We start from the raw sequence: 21,253 nt of genomic DNA, 5'->3' as shown, positions 1-21,253 counted from the left end.
CGCGAGACATTGTCAGGTGTGCCGCGGGAAAATATCCAATTTGTATGCCTGTGCGGTCTTTCGCCCAGAAAGTAATCATGTAGTACCCTCCCATACCGCTAGGGAGCAGCAACAGCTGGCCAATTGCCTTGTGTTTCGACGAGAGACGAGCGAATTTGTGACGCATGAATGCAGGACGACGGTGAAACAATAAATATGAAAGATAATAAAATACTGTTTTCTTTGTGTTCATTTGATTCCAATTCAAGCTGTTATAACGTCATTCTTCAATGTTAAAAACGGTTATAGTAACAATATAACACGTTAATTGTTAAAATAAGCGGGGGGGGGGGGTCACATTTTCAGCTAGTGGTGTGCCGCAAGATTTTTTTCAATGAAAGAAGCGTGCCTTGGCTCAAAAAAGTTTGAAAAACACTGCTTTAGACTGCCAAGTAGTTGAGATTGAATCGACAGCGACTGCTGGTTGCAACCAAGTAGCAAGCTCAATTTGCCTTACAGGTTTCAAGACATGATTTATAAATTGTCAGTTCCACTTAGGTGAGCTACTTCTACGTCCAGTCTTCTATATTTTTACAACAATCTGAACAGCATGGCTGGAAGTCTTCCCTGAACACAGCATCACATTATCAAAAGGCGACTTAAGAGGTTTTTTCACTGTCAAAAAGCAGGCTGGGAATTCATTTTCAATTTGATATTAGCATTTAGTTCTTCTTGCCTACTAGCATCTAGTATTATATGACCTCTGCTATTACATTCGAAATGCCACCAACCTTAAAACCTTTTTGGGCTTTTTTTGTAACTGGGAACACATACTCATTGGTCACTGTATTAAGTACAACCTGCACATCTTTCTGAGGCAATAAAAGAGCTGCAAAAAAAGTCTGTCTTTACCCAAGATAGCCCACCTTCTGCCAGGACTGACCAACTCTCATGACTTGCTTTTGTGGCTGTAGTTAGGCTGTATGAGCGGGTCACAAAGAGGGATAAGCTTCCCTGACTGGATTATTTGCATTCCGATTCTCTCCAAGGATAATGTTTTACGATGATCGGATTTTCTTTTCCACTTTCATGAATTAAAATGAAACCTAAATATTTCAGATTGTGTGAATTGCCCAGGTGTGTCTTCCGTGTAGAGAACGACAGCTGACTCTCTCTGTGGGAAAGCATAATGACCACACTTTATGCCTCTGCAGGCAGGAGAAGGGATGTTGGAACAAATCCCCTGATGCACCGCTCAAATTTTGTTTTTTTTTTCCCATGAATCCTTCTCACTTTCTGTATGAAAATGCAGCTTTGGCAGAGAGAGCTCATTCCCTTCCAGTCTTTGAACAGCTTGTGCGCCCTGGGCCTGTCCCAGACGCTTCATTTAAATTTATTTATTTATTTATTTGTCTCTCCCCCTCGCCTGCCTCTCTTTACACTGGCGATGAGCAGGCTGTTGCCTCTGAGCAAACTCCGACAAAGAAATCCCGCGAGGGAAGTGGGCCAGGAAGGCGCAAAACAGAAAGGAGGCTATATGTGTGCAATCTCAAAGATGCATCAGATTAGTCATGACTTTGTATATGGTCCAACACTGTACTCACAAAAAGACCTATTCATTTTGAGGAATTATCATTTGGATCAGTGTAGCAAGACAGCAGATGCTCAAGCATGTGTGCAAGAAAAAAAATGTGCTGTGACTCAGGAAAGGACAGCCATTGCATTAATTTCTCTGCAGTGCGGTGTATTGATGGGGAAAGTCCTACTGGGGATAAATACGTGGGATAAGTGGTTACAAAACAGTCAAATGGTAATGGCACTGATAGCCTCCCCCTCAGCATCCCAAAATTCATGTGTTGAAACTTGATTTTCCAAAACAAAATTGTGCCTGATGCAGCATTATGCAAATATGTTTCAGTGGGTCGCTATGTCATTTCAAACTATAAATAAAGCTAATAAAAGTGTGTCAGCTTACCACTGAGCATACAGCGGCACATCCATTTGGGCTGCAGAGTATCAAATGTTGTTATCGCTGTTTTTCATGCAAATACCAATATTTACATATCACAAATCTAAAAGACTGCCCGTCCTCTATGTATTTAAGGTAAATATTTCTTTGGGCACGCAGAGGCAACATAATGAGCAAATATTTACATGCTCGCTGGCCGCAAAGGGCGGGTCAAGCAATTTTTTAGTGGGGTGGCCATGGTTAGCCATAAGATAACTGCACATTGGGGATGCCTTGGCTCGACAGCGTACATGGTCGAGTGGTCATTGTTTAGCACACCATCCAAAGTCAGGATTTCATGAAATAAAATGCAAACTTGCCCAACGCGCTCATAACAAAAGTAGGAACAAAAATAAGTAAAGAGCAATATTTTTCTGAGCTTAATGTAATAGATAATGCCATTCTCTTTGCCATTTCTTTGCTTTTGCTTACTCTCTCACATGTCTAGCATGCACTGGTTTGCTAGCTAATAGCAATCAGTGTGATCGCTGTCACCAACGGCCGACATCGTTTTGCATTTTACCGATCGATGGCTTGTTCATTAAAATCATATCGAAGAAGCACAATGACACATCAATCTCTTTAATTGTTACATAATTATTCTAAACATTGCTTTTTACCTAGATTTGTTCCTGCTTGTATTGTGGGCATTTTGGGCAAGGTCCACAATCAAATACAATTACTGGATAACAGTCCACACATCACAATAAGTGCAGTGCATAATACTGCTTTCTGAAGCAAACGATCATAACAATAAACACTTTTTCTAATATATTGCTCTCTCTCTGGTAATGGCAATCCTGAAAAAGGAATATGTTATTAAATGCAGAATTATAAATACAGCTGTTCTATTGCCCCCACTAGCAACTCGCTAGCAGACCCACAACTGGCTTTTGTCAATTATGAAAGGCAGAGACACAATTGAAATTAACATTTTCAATTATTGTAAGCATTACAACGTCAGAGTGGTTAAATTATTTTTACATTTGTATGTAAGTTCTCAATCAAGTACAGTTCTCAAAGAGTTTGTCAGTAAAATCCGTCCGTGACTTTGGTGATTGGAACTCGTCAATTGTCCTTCAGCAAGGACAATCGTAAATTGGAATACTACAACAGCAGGTACACGCAGAAAGTTTATGTAAAGGTATATGCGAGTGTCACATTGGGAGCTATTTCCCACATAACAGACGGCTCGTGCCTGATTTAATGCGCACACTTATCTGCCTCAATAGGGGGCCTGCGGCAGCGCGAAGTCCGGCAGCTTCCCTCGATTCCTGTGACTCATCTGTACTACTGGATTATTTCAATTAGGCCAAGACAAAAAAACTGAAAAAAAAAAGTTTTGTGCTGAGGTTATCCCTGATAAAAATGGACAAAATTAGGCTCACTATTGTTATGAAGGTTATTAGAGCTTTATCTCCCGCTGTGCTGAAAAACAAAGTTCAACCAGTAGGATGTATGGAGCTGGTGAAGTGGAAAATATGTTTAAAAGTGGGTGTAGAAAACATCCTTGATGGGAACAGAATCGTCATTTTGGCTCAGCATCCTTCGTATTGGAACAATTACACAGGCACATATTAACACACCTTCAGTATAGTGAGAACACCAAATTAATGTTGGAAAGTATGAATGTGGCTTGCAATGACACTCATGCATAACAAATGAAGTTAAAAGTCAGCGAGGGGATTTGGTGAATCACAGAGACACCAATATTCAAATGAATGTTAACAAGCACAATCTAATTTGTTCGATAATTGCCTTCTAAGCAGAGGCAATTGCAGAATGCACTCGGGTGCACGGCACAATGATGCAAGGTTGTTCTTCTACTACTACGAGGACTAGTGGACAAAATGGAAGAAGTGATTTGGGGGTTGTTCTCTTTTTTTTTTTTTTGGTCAAAGAAGAGGATTAACCGGGCAACATCATTGGCGGTGTCTTCAAAATAGCTTCACACTTTCAACTTTAAGCTCTGGTGCACCTTCAAAAGCCACACTGCAGGCTTACTGCTGTGACCCATTCAGCTGTTCCCTAGCGATTGGTCAAATTTACAGTCTTGCTCAGTGAATCTCAAGGAGAAAACCATCAAGCTCCATGTTGTTCCTTTTGGTTTACCATTTGTTTGTGAGCAGGGCTACTTTCTCTCGAAATTATTTACCGTAATCTATCTGGCAATTGTATTATTTGCAGATCTAAACTTGCTCTGTACGTGTACCCCCTTTTTCAATGGTTTCTGCATAATCTAGCTAACAAACCAAAATAGTAAAGTAATCCACACTCCACTTCTCTGTCTTCTAGCCTTGTTGTGTCTTTTCTGTGAAGCACTTTGTGGTGCTTTTTGAGTCTCAAAGTTAGTATAGGTTTCCAGTCATAACATGACATACCAAAGACATAAAATATAAATATATATACCACATAGTAAATACGACTCCCAGGTTGCTAAAGTAGCCCCCTCGCCATTGTGTGCCACTTACTGTGTGTCCCCTACTGTGTTAAATTAGATTTTTGCGAATAGGTACGTATGCAGATAGAGTGTATGTAATGATGATGACGATTGTTTTCCTTCTTCCACTACAACAACAGCAAAAAGAACTTGAACTGCATCTACCATCTAGATCCTCAATACAAAAGAGTACAAAAAAACAAAACAAAAAGGATTCCGGTTTGGAAGTTGCATTCCAAAACAGTGTTGTGCCTCACAGCCATACCCCAGTTGAAATTTAAAATGATGTGGTTTCGCTGGGACGGTCCATTACTTTACTCTTGCAAGAAGCATTGGTAGTGTAGTGATTCACATAGTTTACTAGTGGTGCAGGTGCAGCAGATCAATACTTGCTTAATTCCCAAATTACAATCACTTTGGAATTACCAGAAGCCAATTGAGGGTCAAGTCTGATTTACTGCTCACTTCAGATTGACCAAGTAAGCAATATTAAATTGATTGATGGCTTGATGAACCCACAATTAATTGTCCATGAAATGATCTGAATTAGTCTTCATTTGTTTTGGTTATTGTTGAAACAATTATGTGATGGATGGTGTGGTGGTTCACTGATCTGACTTCGACGCAGGTAGCATGGGTTCATTTCCACTGCTTTAAATTTGAATGTGAGTGTGATAAACCAGTAATGGGTCCAGGGTGTATCCGGCCTGTTTGCCTTAAGTTAGATGCGATAAACGCAAAACCCTGAAGAGGAAAAACTATTTAAAAATGGATATATGAAAAAAGACAGAGAGAAAAAAAAAATCCCAAAATGGTATTGTCCAAAATTTGGTCTTGTACAATGCAGATAAATATTCAGGGTGTTGAGCCCAACTCCTGGTACATCAGTTCATTTCTCAAAACCTTTATCCACATACTGCAGCTTTTATTTTTGGGAGGGGGTGGGGGGGGGGGGCTGTAAATGCTGACCATGGCGCAATATAATCAAGTCAGCGGGAGGGCGAAAACAATATTCTAAGTTGGGCATTAAGCTAAGAGGATTTTGATTGAAAGAAACAGCCTCCCTCTAAAATACTGTGAAAGTAAAGCTTCAATGAAGTACCAAATGACCGGGAAACTACACTGACGTTTCCCTTAATGCAATTGAGACGAGGTGTCCCTTCCCCTCCTCTTTTCACCACACCTCATGATTGAACCTTTTAATACCACACAGCCACGGAAAACTTGGTGTCCTTTTAAACCTGGAGTCATTGTTGCAATTTTATTTTCAAGGTAATTAAACAACGAGAGTGTGGCTTTCTCAGTAATAAAGCGCCTGCGGTGACTCTGGCGAAAGCTTACCTGTTCTAATATGGTGTTGATCCTGTCCACCTCACAATCAATCACAAAGCGCTTTTCCTGCCTCCTGTCCATCTCCTCAATGATGCGTTTGAACTCCGCCGCATCCGTGGTGCTGCTGACAGAGCGAGCGGTCACCTGCCAGTTGTTGGCCACCGCCGCCTCCATGATGGCCTGCAGTATGGAGAAGCCTGGAGAGAGAGGGCCAGACAGCCGTGACCCTGAGGATTAGACAGTGAAAAGGCTGGCACACCGTAAGAGTTTGCCAGGAGTTCGAAGGCTGCTAATTTATTCTTGAGAGCTTTGGGCTTGAATCGAGAGGTCAAAGGCCATCTCATTACAATCTAAAATAGCATTCAGCAAGTCCCACTAGAATATTGTATGGAGCCTTGGCTTCGTGCAGCACTGTGTATGTGTGTGCGTGTGTGCGTGTTTGTGTGTGTGTGTGTGTGTGTGTGTGTGTGTGTGTGTGTGTGTGTGTGTGTGTGCTGCGCTGATCCACATTTGCATATTGAAAAGGCAATATAATGAAAAGAGTGGAGTCATATCTCCATATTATTAAAAGATCAGCGGGTGATGTTATTGCGCTTGGCAATCAATTGAATTATGGCATTTAGATCAGCGACATGCTAACGTTGACGCCTCCTGCTTAGCGTCTCCTTGGAGGATTGTTGCGGCTCATATTGGGACAACGAAAGATTTATTGAAGACAGATCTTTGCAGAGAAAAATGTGAAATAGTAATGTTTAACAGATTATTCGGAAACACGATGGTCAAATCACAGACTTACATGGTTGTTGTTTCTTTGTGCAATGACAGACGACATATGAATGGCCCAACTGTGCGACAGTCTGCGATATACTGTACAGTAGTAGGATGAATATGACGAAATTAATGAAACTCAAGCACAGTGCTCAGCTCTCATTAAGTCAGACAATGGAAATCTATGGAAAGATGGTTTCTGTTAATGTTTCACCATTTATCATCACACTTGCATCGAAGGGTAAAGAAATACAATGTATATCACAAAAAAATCTACAAAAAAATCTATCTATCTATCTATGGGTATATCTCACAGATATCAGTTTTGCGTTCTAGACAAAAATACATTGCTTGGACAAAAATCCGAATTTGGGGATTTCTCTAAAAATAATCTCTTTTGAAGGTCTCTATTTTCATTTCCCAGGAACCCAAAAGGTTAGAATTATAGTGAAAGTTTATGAAAATAAGTAATTAGTCAACAACGTGTATCGTAACTATATAAACTGTGTTTTTAGACGATGGTAGCACATCTCGAAGACCTGCCTGAAATTAACCCAGAGTTCCTTACTGCTAACGTCATTCACAAATGATTTCTAGAACGTGCATGAAAGCAAGTTACTGTATGTCACAAAGGCGACTCAGTCCTATTCACCTATGAGCACCTCCCAGTCGGGCAAGACTGACAGTGCAGCGGGTCGGGATTTAGTGTAAACATTTTACACACACCAAAAGTTGAGCTGTTTTTTTCTTTTTTAAACACAGCAAATAGTCTTTCTCTTCTAGTCTCTGATTTCACAACACCTTAATTGAACTATTGTCATTTGGGGAAAACTTAGTGCTGATATTCTAATTTATATACCTTTTAAAAAAAATCTCATTAAAAATGTATCAATTGTGTATATTTATCAGAAAAAGTGGTCAAAGTTAATGTCCGTCATTATATTTTACCTCACTGTGAGGTCTTTTTTTCGCAAGGCCTTATCTCGGTAAACAGGCAGCCTACAAACAACCTCGGTGACCACAGCAATACGCCTTTCTTCATTTCTCTGCTTTTCCCCCTTTGCAGACCTTTTGAATGGCCAAATAACCTTTTCTTAAGAAGCAGCGTTCGTAAGCACTCTGAGACTGTTGCACAGTGTGTGTCTCCCCTTCCAATGCGCCTCCTGCACTGCAGCAAATAGTCACATCATCAGCAGCACATGACCTTTTGGTGAGTATAGCCGAGACCGAGTCGGACTGTGTCATCTGTCCCGAAGAGCAGGGGTGCTCCCTCTGGAGACGTCCACCTGTCAAGGACTCAAGGTTGTCTAGCGACTGGTTGTCAACTCATGAGTACACTGAGCATATTTGTGGGTTTTTTTTTTGTTTTTGTTTTTTGAGCTGGGGGCATGCGCATGTGAGCTTGTTGTCTCTTGGCAAATTGTCAGTTGCAGCAACCACTGAACAATGTAGTGGAAGAGGGTGTTTTCACAAGAATTTACTTGTTAGTCAATTCAAGTGTACTTTGACAGTGCTAAATAGCAACACAAGTTGTCCAAAAGTTCTTTATATATGAAGCAAATCTAGTACCACTCTATTCACACATTAAGAGACCAAGTGAACTCACCTGAATCCAGTAGAAAATCACATGAAAAAAAAAAGAATCGTGTGCATGGTATTGTCTGTAGGTAATCGATTTCCTCCTGAACAGTGGGCATAAAAAGTCTACACACCCCTGTTCAAATGCCAGATTTTTTTGGGATATTTAAAAAAAAAAAAAATGGGAGCAAGATAAATAATACAAAACTTTTTTCGGCCTTTAATGTGACTTATATCCTTTACAAGTGAATAAAAATCTAGCTTTTAGAGGGGAAGTAAAAATCTCACACACTTATAATTGGGATGAATCTATGTTCAGAATTAATGAATGCCATTTAAACTCGTGTCAAGTGGAAGTCAGAACACTGCGGCCCCATTTAAAATGCCTCTGTTTCACCTCAAATAAAGTTCTGATGTTCTAGTAGGCTTTTCCTTAAATGGTTTTGCTCTCCACCAGAAGCCTGGAGGATTTGTGCTTATGCTTACTCCTATTGAGAACGGTTCATAATTTCCTCGACCTTTCCTCGAAGCCCCCGAGTTCCAACGTAAGAAAAACTACCCCAAAGCATGAAGCTGCAATTGCCATGCTTCATTCGTCTGTATTGGAGGAACCAACCTTTCGGTATGTGTGTTGCTCGCCACAGAACAGACTATCGACTGTTGGAAAAGTACAGCTGCTTGTTTGCTTTTAAACTCGGCTTGTAGCGAATATGAGTGACATTATGCACGCTGTGATCGAGATATATGTAATTATGTGATCTGGTACTCTCTTCTTACTCGTCAACGGAGACTTCAATCATGCTCCTATCTCATTTACTGACAGATTCAAACAATAAGTGGAACAAAAGCGAATACAACTCTAATTAATGGATTCTTCTTCTTCTTCTAATTATTATTATTTTATGTTTTCTGCACGACGCTTTGTGACAGCTTTAGCTGTTGTGAAGGTTTGGTGTTCTTGTGTTCGCGCCAAACATATCTTTTGAAATGATGGCCAAACACGTTGATTTCTTTGGACCATAACATGCAAGAAAAGATTTGAAATGATTTATCTTGGCCTAAGATTTTATATCACAAAATAAATAAAGAAATTGCATTTGAAGAGGGGTGTGTCGACTTTTGTATCACCTGTCGATGGGTGTGGAGTTTTACAATTCAAACGCCACAAATTTGACCGGGAAAAATGCCTGACAATGAAGGGAAATTGTCTGAAGCTTGTCTGAAGTGTCACCTATTTTCGACAAGCGCAGCGGCGGCAGCAGCAGTCACTGCACCTCCTTCCATCTGTGATACCTACAGTCAAAGTGACGATTTGAATAATATGGATACATTATTCATTTTCCTGAGGCAAACGCTCAGAACCCCACCAACCTCCAGCCAGCTGGATGGCATGGCAGGCTTCCCAGCAATAAAAGCTCCTCACATTAAGAGATGTCATGCAGTTTAACTGGGCTAAAATACTCTCTGGTGGGTTGAGACCCAGTGAGTGGAGGGCTGGTGCAGGCAAAAAGATCATTGAACCATCATCTTCCTAATAATCACCGTGTATGACTTGATAATTACAAATAAAGTAATGCGTAAAAAGCATCCTAACAGAGTATTGGGTATGGTTGGGTTTTGTTCGCTTGACTCTCGCATGCTCAATCCTGATTTATATCAAGTGCTTTTCTAAGGCATAAGAAATCCCATAATGTGTGAATTTAAAAATCTTGGATGTGAAAGAAAACCACGCAATATGCAAATCACAGTGAGCACTGGTGTTTTTATCAATGAGATTAGAATCACACAAACCTTTTATTTTGAAATTGCTGATATGTTCCTCTCTACCTGCCTGTGGCAAGCCACAAACGCTGCGCCTGTGAACAATTGGATTCATTGAAGATTCAAGGAAGATTCCATGCTTGCCTGCTTTTACATTTGTATGCAAATTAGCAGATGGGATCTGGTTAGAAGTAAATAGTCTGTCAAGAAATTGATTACTTTAAGTCCTGTTTCCTTTAAAGTCAGCTCTAAAGTTGGCGGGCCTAAGGTCAACTTTTAAAACATGTCACTTAAACCCCAAGAGTGTAACGTCATCTGACCACAGCACCACAACTCTCTAAGTCTTGCATGCTTCCATTGCTGGAATACGTAGTCCATGTAGTCCCTCGTGCGTTGAGTTGAACAGGCTAGCTAGCCATGCAAAATTCATCCCAACAAATGTATTATTGATTGTCAAATAAACTTCCATTACTGGCGACATCATTTGGTACATCTGCATAATATAACGAGAAACAAAATCTGGAACAAAAATTCCTGATTTACCAAAGTAGTATTGCTCAGAGAGATATTTATGGAGTACTTTCTACCAGGGCTCAGCAACCTTTCCCAAACTGAGAATTGCTTCTTTGGTACCAATTACAAAAGACGATAACATTTTTAAAAGCGTTTTTAGTTTTTTGGTCATGAATTTCGCAAACGAATGCAGGCGGCCGATGGATCTGCGAGCGGGAAGGCGGTGCTGTTGTGGGAGTGGTCACAGCCAATTTCTATCATGACCAGTCAAAGTGTGCCGCTTTCTTCCCTTTAAATGCAGCGCGCAAGTCGTACACTTGAATCTCGACATGGCGGACGCGTATATGCGCTTTATAGTGGAAACTTGCAGACCACGCCCCACCCCCGATCGTTCATGTGCAACCCCATAGCTGTTTAGCCCAATAGTATGATTTTAAAAAAATATATAAAACAATGTTTTATCAGGTTAGATGTTGACTGTTGACATATTTATGAATGAATTACATCTCATTTGACATGCTATTCATCCTTTGCCGGCCACGTCGATGTAATCTGAGCAGGTGTAACATTTTGACAAATTCTACGTAAATCTTCTCATCGTCGTTGCACCCACAAAATTCGGATTTGATAATCCTTCCTATGCCAATTTGTATCTCAATTCAAGTCATCATCAAAAACCCACGTTACAGCCCTAGTTGTAATTAATGTGTGTGTGTGTTTTTTTTTAAATTTAATTGATTTTATTAAACATTTCATAATACTGTACATTTCAGTCGGTGAAGGAATAAGGTTGAATGTGTGTCACACCGTATGAGGCTGCGTTTGCCTTTTCAGTGCACACAATATCAAGCCAGAAGCTTTTAAAAGTGAATTCATTTATTGAGTGTGTTATAAAACAGGGACTGTGATAACTGTAATTGCATAACTGCAGTAGCCACTGATATTTTTCCCACACAGTGCATGCTCGTTTCCTTTGTCTGACCATGCAAACTTGTCATCAAAGTCGAACCAAGAAGAAGCGTGGGCAGGCGGTGTGTGTGCGTGTGTCTCGAATCTGAATGTGTGAAGGGGCACATTCGCAGTGAAACCTGGGAGTTCAGTTGCTTTTTAAATCTCAACACCCACTTGGAACAACTGTGTGCCGGAGTGCATGCAGACGCCGCAGTGATGGGTGGAAACTCACTCAACTATTTCATTTTTTAACCGATATCCCAACCTTGCAGTCTGCAATCAAATCCCGCCCGAGCCTTATGACGCTCAGTGTGCACATAAATCACACTTGTTGTGGCGGCCAGCGCCGTCCTCTCCTTTGCCTGTGAGTCGGATTTTAACAGGATGACTTCTGAAACGTCACCCGTGGCGGCTCAGCTGTAATTGAATTGCATCTAATCTCATTGCCCGGCTCCTCTGGTTCCTTGCTTCTCATTAGGGCCGTGGGCAGAGTGTCACAGGCCTTCATCTCCTGAAAGTTCTCCTTTGCGACCCTCTCGCATATCACACGGCTGACCCAGGCTAACTAGGCAAATTAGAGAACCATATTGCACATACGCTTTAGCCGCAACACACTGTCGGCTTTTCTAGTACCGCAGATTCACACCTTTTTCTATTCAGAAATCTAAATCTCAATCTAAAAAATTTGCACATACCAAAAATTCCAACTCTGTTCTTTTTCACCGATATCATCCCTTATCTTTTAATGTCAGTCCATATCATTCAATATCATTCCACACTTTTCATCAGCATATTGCCAATGTTTCACGAACACTGTCATTCAATATTAATTCCGAATCATTTCATGTCTTTCAATGTCATTCCATAGGCTTCCCTTTTATCCCACGATTCCATTTTATTCAATATCATTCCATCTCATTATACATGACTCCATATTTTTTCATTCAGCATTCCAGCATTCGCCTGCAATTTCTCCTGAAATTGCATTCTCTCGTCTACTAATCTGATCAAATACAACCACGCAATAAACAAACATAGCTTTAGCTTGAATCGGCTCCCAGGATTCCTTCCGTAAGCAATCTAACTGAAATATCCACATGGTCATGACTTTGACTGTAAATGCGGCTGCTCTCTACTCTTTACTTGCCAATGCACAGCAAAATGAAGGTCTGTGAAAGGGCGACACAGACCACTGAGCACCGTCTAAGGTCTCAGAAAGTATCAGGTACAACTAAATGGAAACTACCAAGATAATGGCTTGAGGCTCATAACTGTGAACCTGGCTTGAGAACACGTTTAGGACTCCACATCACTGAAATAGGAAGGCAATTTACACGCTGGAGTCTGGGACATTTGCAGGATCACACCACATGTCGTCCTTGAATTTCCACAATTTGAACATATTCAGATGTTTTTTTTTTCTTAGTGGGAAAACGCTTGGTCAATTCATATTGTGAAAAATAATAAAATCAAATGTGATGAAAATGTTTGCATACAGTGAAATTAAATCAAATCAAATCCAATATTGTTTCTGACAAATGAAAACGAATAAATACTCCAAATTGATCCTTCTAATTGGTTTCCAAATTGAATCAAGATAAATGGGCTGCACTGTTTCTTGGCCTTTTCGAAAAGGCTTGAAAAATATGTTACTTTTGCGGGTGAAGGGAGATACATGACTTCATAGGAACCTTTGAAAAGAGTATTTTCAATTTGCAGCAGTGAAGCAGTGGGGTTGAAAATGATATTTTTGCACAAGGCCCCAAATCCCATGTGGCATCTCTGAGTGTTCATTTTGATGACTGATCTAAACACACCTAACTAAACAAACACAGTCACACTCACATTCCCACCGAGAGGCAATTTAGAGTCTTAATGAACCTTACATGCGTACTCCACACAAGCCCACGTTGAGATGCAAACCTAGAAACTCTTGACTTTTAGGCATTTGTGCTAACCACTACAACACCATTATGCCCTTTAGATTAAATGTGAATTCATAGTATTAATATTGACTACGCAATCCCTCCTACAAAAATAAATCAATAAATTTTAGCTCAATGAATCACCAAGTGTGCTGCATTGCTTTCATATTCCCAGTGATGCATTGTCTCGCTTGTCTTTTGAGCGAGCCAAAATAAATACAGTTGTTTCTTCTTTCCCTATTTGGTGCCTGCTGACTATTTGCCTCCTGGCTAAGTATGCTGAGAGGATTCTGTGAGGATCACACCCCCCGCCTGTGTTAGCACAGTGGAAAATACAATCTTTGGCTTCGTAAAGCCTTTATATTGTCTCTCATTAGTCATTTGGCAGTGGCCCATTGATGTAAGTCGAAAATGATGGTTTGTGGTTTTAAACACCTCGTAGAATGCTACCGCGATTAAATTCTGATGGTGGACTATAATTGAGAGCATGGAAGTGGCTGTAAAATTGTGGCATTTAATGTGCGGAGGTGTTCAAGTGGAGGTCATACTCTTGGCTGTTTCACGAGAACAAAGACTTTTTTAACAATTTAGATTTTATTCATGTTAACTGTAAGTGAGTGACAACTAACCCCACCCTTTATCCTGCTGGACTAATGGTGAGTAAAGCCTTCATTGTTGTCAATAGGTAAGCGGCTTTTACCAGAAAAAGGTAAGCATAGAGTGTGGGACAAAAGCAAGCTTTTTCAGAAGCTAACACCGTAAGCTAACCTCTTCGCTAGGCAAGCTCACAGTCAGATCACTTGGTGGTTGAATTTCAATGGATGGCCATACACTCCAGAGACCTATCCATCCATCCATCCATCCATTTTCGAATCTGCTTATCCTCACGAGAGTTGCGGGCGTGCTGGAGCCTATCCCAGCTGTCTTCAGACAGTAGGCGGGGGACACCCTGAACTGGTCGCCAGTCAGTCACAAAGACAGACACATTATGTCTCATGTAAAAAAAATGATTGCACTACTTCTCCCGGCATCCCTGCCAACTGGAGAAAAGAGCTTAAGTCGCTTGGAGAAGCGGGAGTGTGAAGTGAAAGCAATAAGTAGCCGAAAAAGTGTGAAGCCAAGACTTTCATGTGGTGTTTACAGTGAGTCTCTAACCAAAACTGTTTGGCTGCCAAGTGTGCTAATCAAAAAGACAGCACATGTCAAATCAAACAGAAGCAGCGTGTTGCCGGTATCTTTCGAAGTGCATACATGCAGAGGAGAGGGAAAAATCCACCCACAGACTCACTGAAATGCCGCCATCTCGCTCTGTCTGCCTTTGTTACCCTCTTTCTCCCTTGCAGCACGTATACAGTACTTGGATAGAGAATGTGATTGTGCTTGTGTTTCGTATGGACACTGTGCCTGTTCGATCAATCTGAAAGGGAGGCAGAAAAGGAAAGATTCGTATTTGTGAGGCACATCTACAATCAATGTGTTGTTTCCTCCACCCCTTTCATCAACGCTTGCAATATTCAAATGAGCTTTTGAACTTGGTGTTTTCCTTGGAAAGGAGAGTAGGCTCCCTGCAGTGATTTTATGGCGGCTGAAGCCAGCATTGCGTAGGTAGCGGAATGGCTTTAGTCCAGCTTCCCCTGTAAAAATTGGAAAAGTGTGCTGCTTCATTGTGTGATTCCTGTGACGGACGACTCTCTCTCTCCCTCTCTCTCTCTCTCTCTCTCTCTCTCTCTCTCTCTCTCTCTCTCTCTCTCTCTCTCTCTCTCTCTCTCTCTCTCTCACTCACTCTGTCTCTATCATGTTTTTAAAGGCACTAGATATGGTCTCTTCATGGGGTAATAGTGGCGTGCTTCTCGCAAGTCGGACTCAATGAATACGGGAATGCCAATTCAACTATGATATCACTTTTTGTGTGCAAAATAAAGAGAAACACCAGTGAAGCGTGGCCTCATTCAAATTTCTTTAATACTATTTTTCATGTGCATTTTATGGGCTCGCTTGCCGTGCCCTTTCTTGTCAGCGTGTCCGAGGCGATTTCATTTGTCTGATGCATGCATAATTTAGTTGTAATGAAGCGGGCGTGAAGGAGAAGGCCATCGAAGCACACAAGTCATGTGTTTGTGCAAAGTCTCTCCAGGGATCAGCTGATGAGCCATCATGGTGGCTGGGATGAGACAGTAAACATAAGGAAATATGATACGTTCTATACGACAGCATGTGCATGGATCCAGCTAACGTGCATTTCATAAATAAAAGCGCGTTCATAGTAAATTATAAAACTGTCTGGGTAGTGTGTTCTCCCTGCTCTTGTGTGGGTTTTCTCCGGGTACTCCGGTTTCCTCCCACATTCCAACAACATGCATGGCAGGTTAATGGAACACTCTAAATTGTCCCGAGGTGTGACTGTGAGTGCAAATGGTTGTGTTCCCTGCGATTGGCTGCCTGGCAACCAGTTTGGGGTGTACCCCACCTACTGCCCGATGACGATGCCGTGAGCAGGGCTGTGAAATGAGGAAGAGAAAATCCGAGGAAAGTCAAGGAGAGGTCAGGGGGGCAGCCCCCCAGTATAAGCCGGGTGTCTGCCTGCGGGCCCCAGACACCAAGCAATTCAAGATGTAATATGGTATAGTCTGAGCATTTCCTGCAAGAAAATAATTGGTCTCAATAAGTAAATATTTTACTCGTTTTGGTCTACATTTTGCCACATAAAATTCCAATTAAGTTTTCTCTTTTAACTTGTTGAAAATATTTTTTCTTGTTGATGGCATCTTAACTGTGTCTGGCCTAAGTCAACTTACACCCTGCTCCTGTGCCCTCCTTGAAATATCTAATAATTGCACATGTAATTCATCTATTAATCCAAATAAAAGTTTAAAAAAAGTAAACGAGTGAAAGAAATGTTGACAGAAGAAAACTTTTATAGGCATTTCAAAATAGCTGTGAAAAATCATGCTCAATATTAAAGTGAGAAATACCTGTTATCTTCCAAATAACACTTTATTCTTGTATAATATTCTGTTTACATACATATACAGTATATATATATATATATATATATATATATAAACACACACACACACAATCTGATCTAACAGCCCCAGACACCAAGCAATTCAAGATGTAATATGGTATAGTCTGAGCATTTCCTGCAAGAAAATAATTGGTCTCAATAAGTAAATATTTTACTCGTTTTGGTCTACATTTTGCCACATAAAATTCCAATTAAGTTTTCTCTTTTAACTTGTTGAAAATATTTTTTCTTGTTGATGGCATCTTAACTGTGTCTGGCCTAAGTCAACTTACACCCTGCTCCTGTGCCCTCCTTGAAATATCTAATAATTGCACATGTAATTCATCTATTAATCCAAATAAAAGTTTAAAAAAAGTAAACGAGTGAAAGAAATGTTGACAGAAGAAAACTTTTATAGGCATTTCAAAATAGCTGTGAAAAATCATGCTCAATATTAAAGTGAGAAATACCTGTTATCTTCCAAATAACACTTTATTCTTGTATAATATTCTGTTTACATACATATACAGTATATATATATATATATATATATATATAAACACACACACACACAATCTGATCTAACATATTAAACATTAATCAGAATCTAAACAAAAATTATTTCATAAATGCTTAGATCTACCTGCAATCTGTAATTCGACTAGTTCGGAATATTTTTTTCCTTGTACGTGGTCCACCAATTTGGTCCCGCCTGATCCGTACTTGATATGTTGGTGGCATAGCACGTAGTAAGCCTCGCTCCTTGATTTTACGAATGTGTTCATGCAGATACTGGTTCCCGACTTTATGTTCAAGGCAATTCCAATTTAATGTGTTTTTGATGCCGTTTTCCTTGTCGATTTTTTTCACATCGTCTTTCTCACCGTCTTCCAGTTGCACAGTATGATGAGTGACTTTATTATTAACCAATCAGCCGCTCAAACCGATCAGCCGCTCAACTGATTCCATCTGGAGCACCTGACACACTGGGTGCAGCGTGTGTCCAGTTGGAGCACCAAGAGCGTGCTCTGGCACTCCTTTTTGGCGACACTCTGAATAAGCGAACGTCACATTTCAACAACGCCACTCTTGGCCGAGTGAAGCAGTGTGCGCTCAGAGCGTTTTAGCGAACGCACTCTTGATTGTAATGTTTAATCAGCTGTTTTTACTCGATGTTATTCGAGGTTAGAGGTGTGCCCAATAAACAGGTATGAAAGCGGGCATGCAAAATAGCAAATGCTCTAGCGAGGAAAACCGTTTCATGTGTGTCTCTGTGAGTTTCAATTAATGGAAAAGCGTCCAGCTTGGTTCATACGGTCGCCTTGTTTGCAACACTGCAAGCAATGGCAAAACAGTGCGATCAAATTAGAGCGCATGCTTGATGTGTCGGGCCATCAAAGGCATCCAGGAGAGCAGAGGGAACCATTTATTGTTTGACTGTTTAAGCAACATAGGCAGCGGTCTCTGGATGGCCAATTAGAGGCTTTGTTGAAGATGAAGGTGTAAAGTTGCCGTTTGTTGCGGTCTCTCTCAGCCTGATGGCCCTCTTTCTTGCATTCGATCTCGCTGGGTAGCGGAGAGAAGAGATGAGGGTATCGACATGCGGTCATCCCATCCTCCCTTTCACAAGCCTCTTGGCCCTGTTGGCACATCTCGCTGCCAACTGAGTGAGGGCAGATTGATCTTGTTTGCCCGTTTAACAGCTCATCAACAGCATGTATTGATACTACAGAGCCATGTTATTGGCGTGGTCAAAACAAACACATATGAACAGCTTAACTATTAGTGTGACTGTGAATAATGTCAATCATTCATGAACCCAATTCCAGAAACGTAGACAAATATGTGGGACTTGAACTTGATCGATGTCAATTTTCTTTTTAGGCCAATGCCTATTTCGATATTTGGCAGAAAAAAAAATCTGCTGACCAAATAATCGGGGGATTATTTAAAAAAAAATGTAGTGAATGAAATAGCTTTTTTTTTATTACAAGGCTGCACATTGGATTGCTTAACAAAACGTTATTCTGTACAAAAATATTAACTAATGAATTTAGCTTTAGAGTCAGCCCATAGCTGTAGGCAAGGCAACGGTGCTTCATTTTTAATAGCCCATTTCATGTACAAGTTAACCGAATGTGCTTCAGATACCTAGAAAACAACATTTGAGGTCAAACTAAATGTTGAATAAACAGAAGAATTAAAATTTTTTTTCAGCAAAACAGAGAAAGAAAAGTAGTTTGCTAAAATTATTCAAAAAACGTACAGTCCAAGAGCATGATTTGGGGAAAAAAAATTATGATACAAATGCTCTACATGAATACATAAGCAACATAATGAGTGAAGCTGCTGGCAAAACACAATTTATGCATTATGTCCTTTAACGTTAAATCACATTTCTTCTACTCTCTTATTTTCTTTGCCATGAAAGGGACGACTTCAAAATCAAAAACCAGAGTTTTGACATGCAAAGAGTGTCATTTCAAAACGTGTCATTTTTGACAAAGTTGCACTCGAGATTTTGGATGTGCAAGAAAGCAGGAGCCAATTTTAACTGCACACTAAGCATAAATATCAACCTTAACACATCAAACAGAAAAGAAATACTTTATATGTTGATGTCAATACTTTTCAGTTCCATTTTAATTCAAGTGAAAGTTAACAACAATTGGAATTGTACAAAAGTGCATACGATGCTTATTAATTTATGTTGTCGACGAAATTTCATTTGAGTCCAACTGCCTTCAAATCCACTTAAAGTTTGCTTAAAACATTGAGTTGCAAAATGACAGAGTAACTGGCCAACTGGTGAGCTGCCAGTCTATCAGAATTTTCGCCCCGTAATAAACTTTTTTTCATGGTGTTCCTAAGCCTCCTATGGTCAATACACCCCTTTATTGTTCCGACGAGGTTTGCGTGAATGGACTCGCAGCAGTGTGGGGGTCATTGGAAATATTGACCGAGGGAATGAAAGAAGTACCTCGGGGATATTTCTGCACTGAATTCTAGCAATACAGTTTTCATCTGGCAGATTTCTCTTGAAAGAACACTCAACTTCCCAGTGCTATAATGAGCTCATGACATTGAACACAGTTTCAAGTGCAGGTTCACCTGTCGAGCCGTTAAATGATGGAAGTAAATTAAACGCCTCCGTGTTTGGTGGGAACACAGGACCGTTTCCTTTCTAACTGTACGGGCGGAGGAATAGACAGACTATTGTCTCTCCAGGGGCGTGGTGCAAGGAAGCCACTGAAAAAGAAGCACGGCATACAGGTACTGGTCCTTCAGTAATAATATTGAAAGCTATTCCAGCTTACTTTGAGAGGAGATTCAGTCTTTTTGTCTTCACATAGTTTCATCTCCCTGACAAGCACAGAAGTAGGATTAGGGTGTGTTGACACTATGTTCACAGCGGCCATGGCACGGAACGATAGTGAGTCCTGGGATTTCTTTTGTATTCAAGTCCTACTAACTTTTCGCAGGGTCGAAAATAGATTCCGTGATGGGCCATGGAGGGACGGGGCTCCCTGTTGACCAGGAATCTCAGTATGTTCCCTCCCGACCCGCCATGTTCCGCTTGGGGGTGTCTCACCTTTCTTTTGTTCTGTCATCAAGCAGGTTTGGAGCACATGTGTTGCCTTGGGAAAGTCCAATGAAGCATGTATATTGTTGCTCAATACATGTTTGTAGTTTCCTGTCAACTCGTTTAGTACTCTCTTGTATCAAAACATGTAAAAGGCTGTTACTCACATCCGCGCTGCACTCTCTCTCTCTCTCTCTCACTCTCTCTCTCTCTCTCTCTCTCTCTCTCTTTCTCTCTGTCTCTCGTGTTTTCTCTCACATAATGGGGTTGGACAATATTGCCCACCGTGTCCAGGTTTTTATCACGGGTATGACGATGTGATTGTGATAGTGAGCCAGTGATTTTGCCATGAGTCGCTTTGGCTGCATTCTGGACAGATGGCCAAAAATGTGCTTTATGAGGCCACAGCGACCTTTACATCTGGTCGTCAAAGTCAAATAATGTCTTTCTCAAGTCCCAGTGAATGTTTGCACCAAATAGGAGAATGCTTCTTCACAATCTTGAGATATACTGCCCACAGTCATGAAATAATGAATGAAGACAGCAATTGACCTGGCTGTTGCTGGTGTGGAAGCATAAAGAGGATTAAAATTCATTTGTTCACTCTTTCTCCAAAAGAATTGTCACAATAACAGTAACGGATGACCAGCCATGGTGGGCTTATGAGGTGATGCAACTGTTTTACTGCAACTGCGAAATAATCAGTTCCAGTTTGCTCGTCAGCATACAGTCCCTTTGGATTTGGAAACCATTTTTCCCAATTGTCACCGTCACAAAACCTGTACAACAGTTAGAGTTAGGATTAAACGTCAAGTTCAATTAACATTGTAACAGTCTTAACTGTCGCGCGGTTGTGGAATGAAGTCAATTTTAATATTCTCGGCGCAGTCCCCCACTTTGAGGGACCACAGTTTGGTTGCTGGCGGTATTGCTGAAAATTCCCAACAAGCCAAGCTCGAGGATCATTAACATCTCTCCGGGTATAGCGCTGGAGTCATTGTGACATGCAGCACATACACCAAAAAGCATCATCATATAAGGATAGCGGGCAGAGCACAAGAAACAGAATGCGGCTCATAAATCAAGTTGGGCTAAGATTGCTGAATCAGGGTTTGATTGTGCCCAGGAGAGACAATAATACCTGTGATCATCTGTCCCTGCTGCACAGACCTGGCAATTGTGCGTCCATACCTGACCACCCCCACTAAATGTAGCTTCAACCTTGTCAGCGTCCGTGTTTTCAGGGGAAATTGGAAAGGACGGTTAAAAACAAGAGAAAAGAGAGGATTTGCTTTATTTTTTGGAACACTGGACAGACTATTAGCGGTAATATTTATTAGGATCTTGAATTTTAGTCTGCGCGCACGCACGCACGCACGCACGCACGCACGCACGCACGCACGCACGC

The 21,253-nt window shown here is 40.9% G+C and overlaps 1 protein-coding gene across 4 annotated transcripts in view; it reads right to left on the bottom strand.

Annotated features, from left to right (window-relative positions):
• The window catches only part of LOC109515834 (glutamate receptor 3-like), a 111,783-nt gene that overhangs the window by 44,192 nt on the left and 46,338 nt on the right, over positions 1-21,253 (bottom strand). For all 4 annotated transcript variants that reach the window (XM_019869868.1, XM_019869869.1, XM_019869867.1 and 1 more), the window contains exon 4: positions 5,769-5,956. In XM_019869868.1, coding sequence (XP_019725427.1) covers positions 5,769-5,956 — 188 coding nt within the window. The remainder of the gene's footprint in view (positions 1-5,768; positions 5,957-21,253) is intronic.

The sequence above is a fragment of the Hippocampus comes genome, unplaced genomic scaffold, assembly GCF_001891065.2.
Source record: "Hippocampus comes isolate QL1 unplaced genomic scaffold, H_comes_QL1_v1.1 scaffold9, whole genome shotgun sequence".
NCBI lineage: Eukaryota > Metazoa > Chordata > Actinopteri > Syngnathiformes > Syngnathidae > Hippocampus > Hippocampus comes.
Note: the sequence above shows the minus strand (reverse complement) of the source record. Positions and strands in the feature narration are given on the sequence as shown.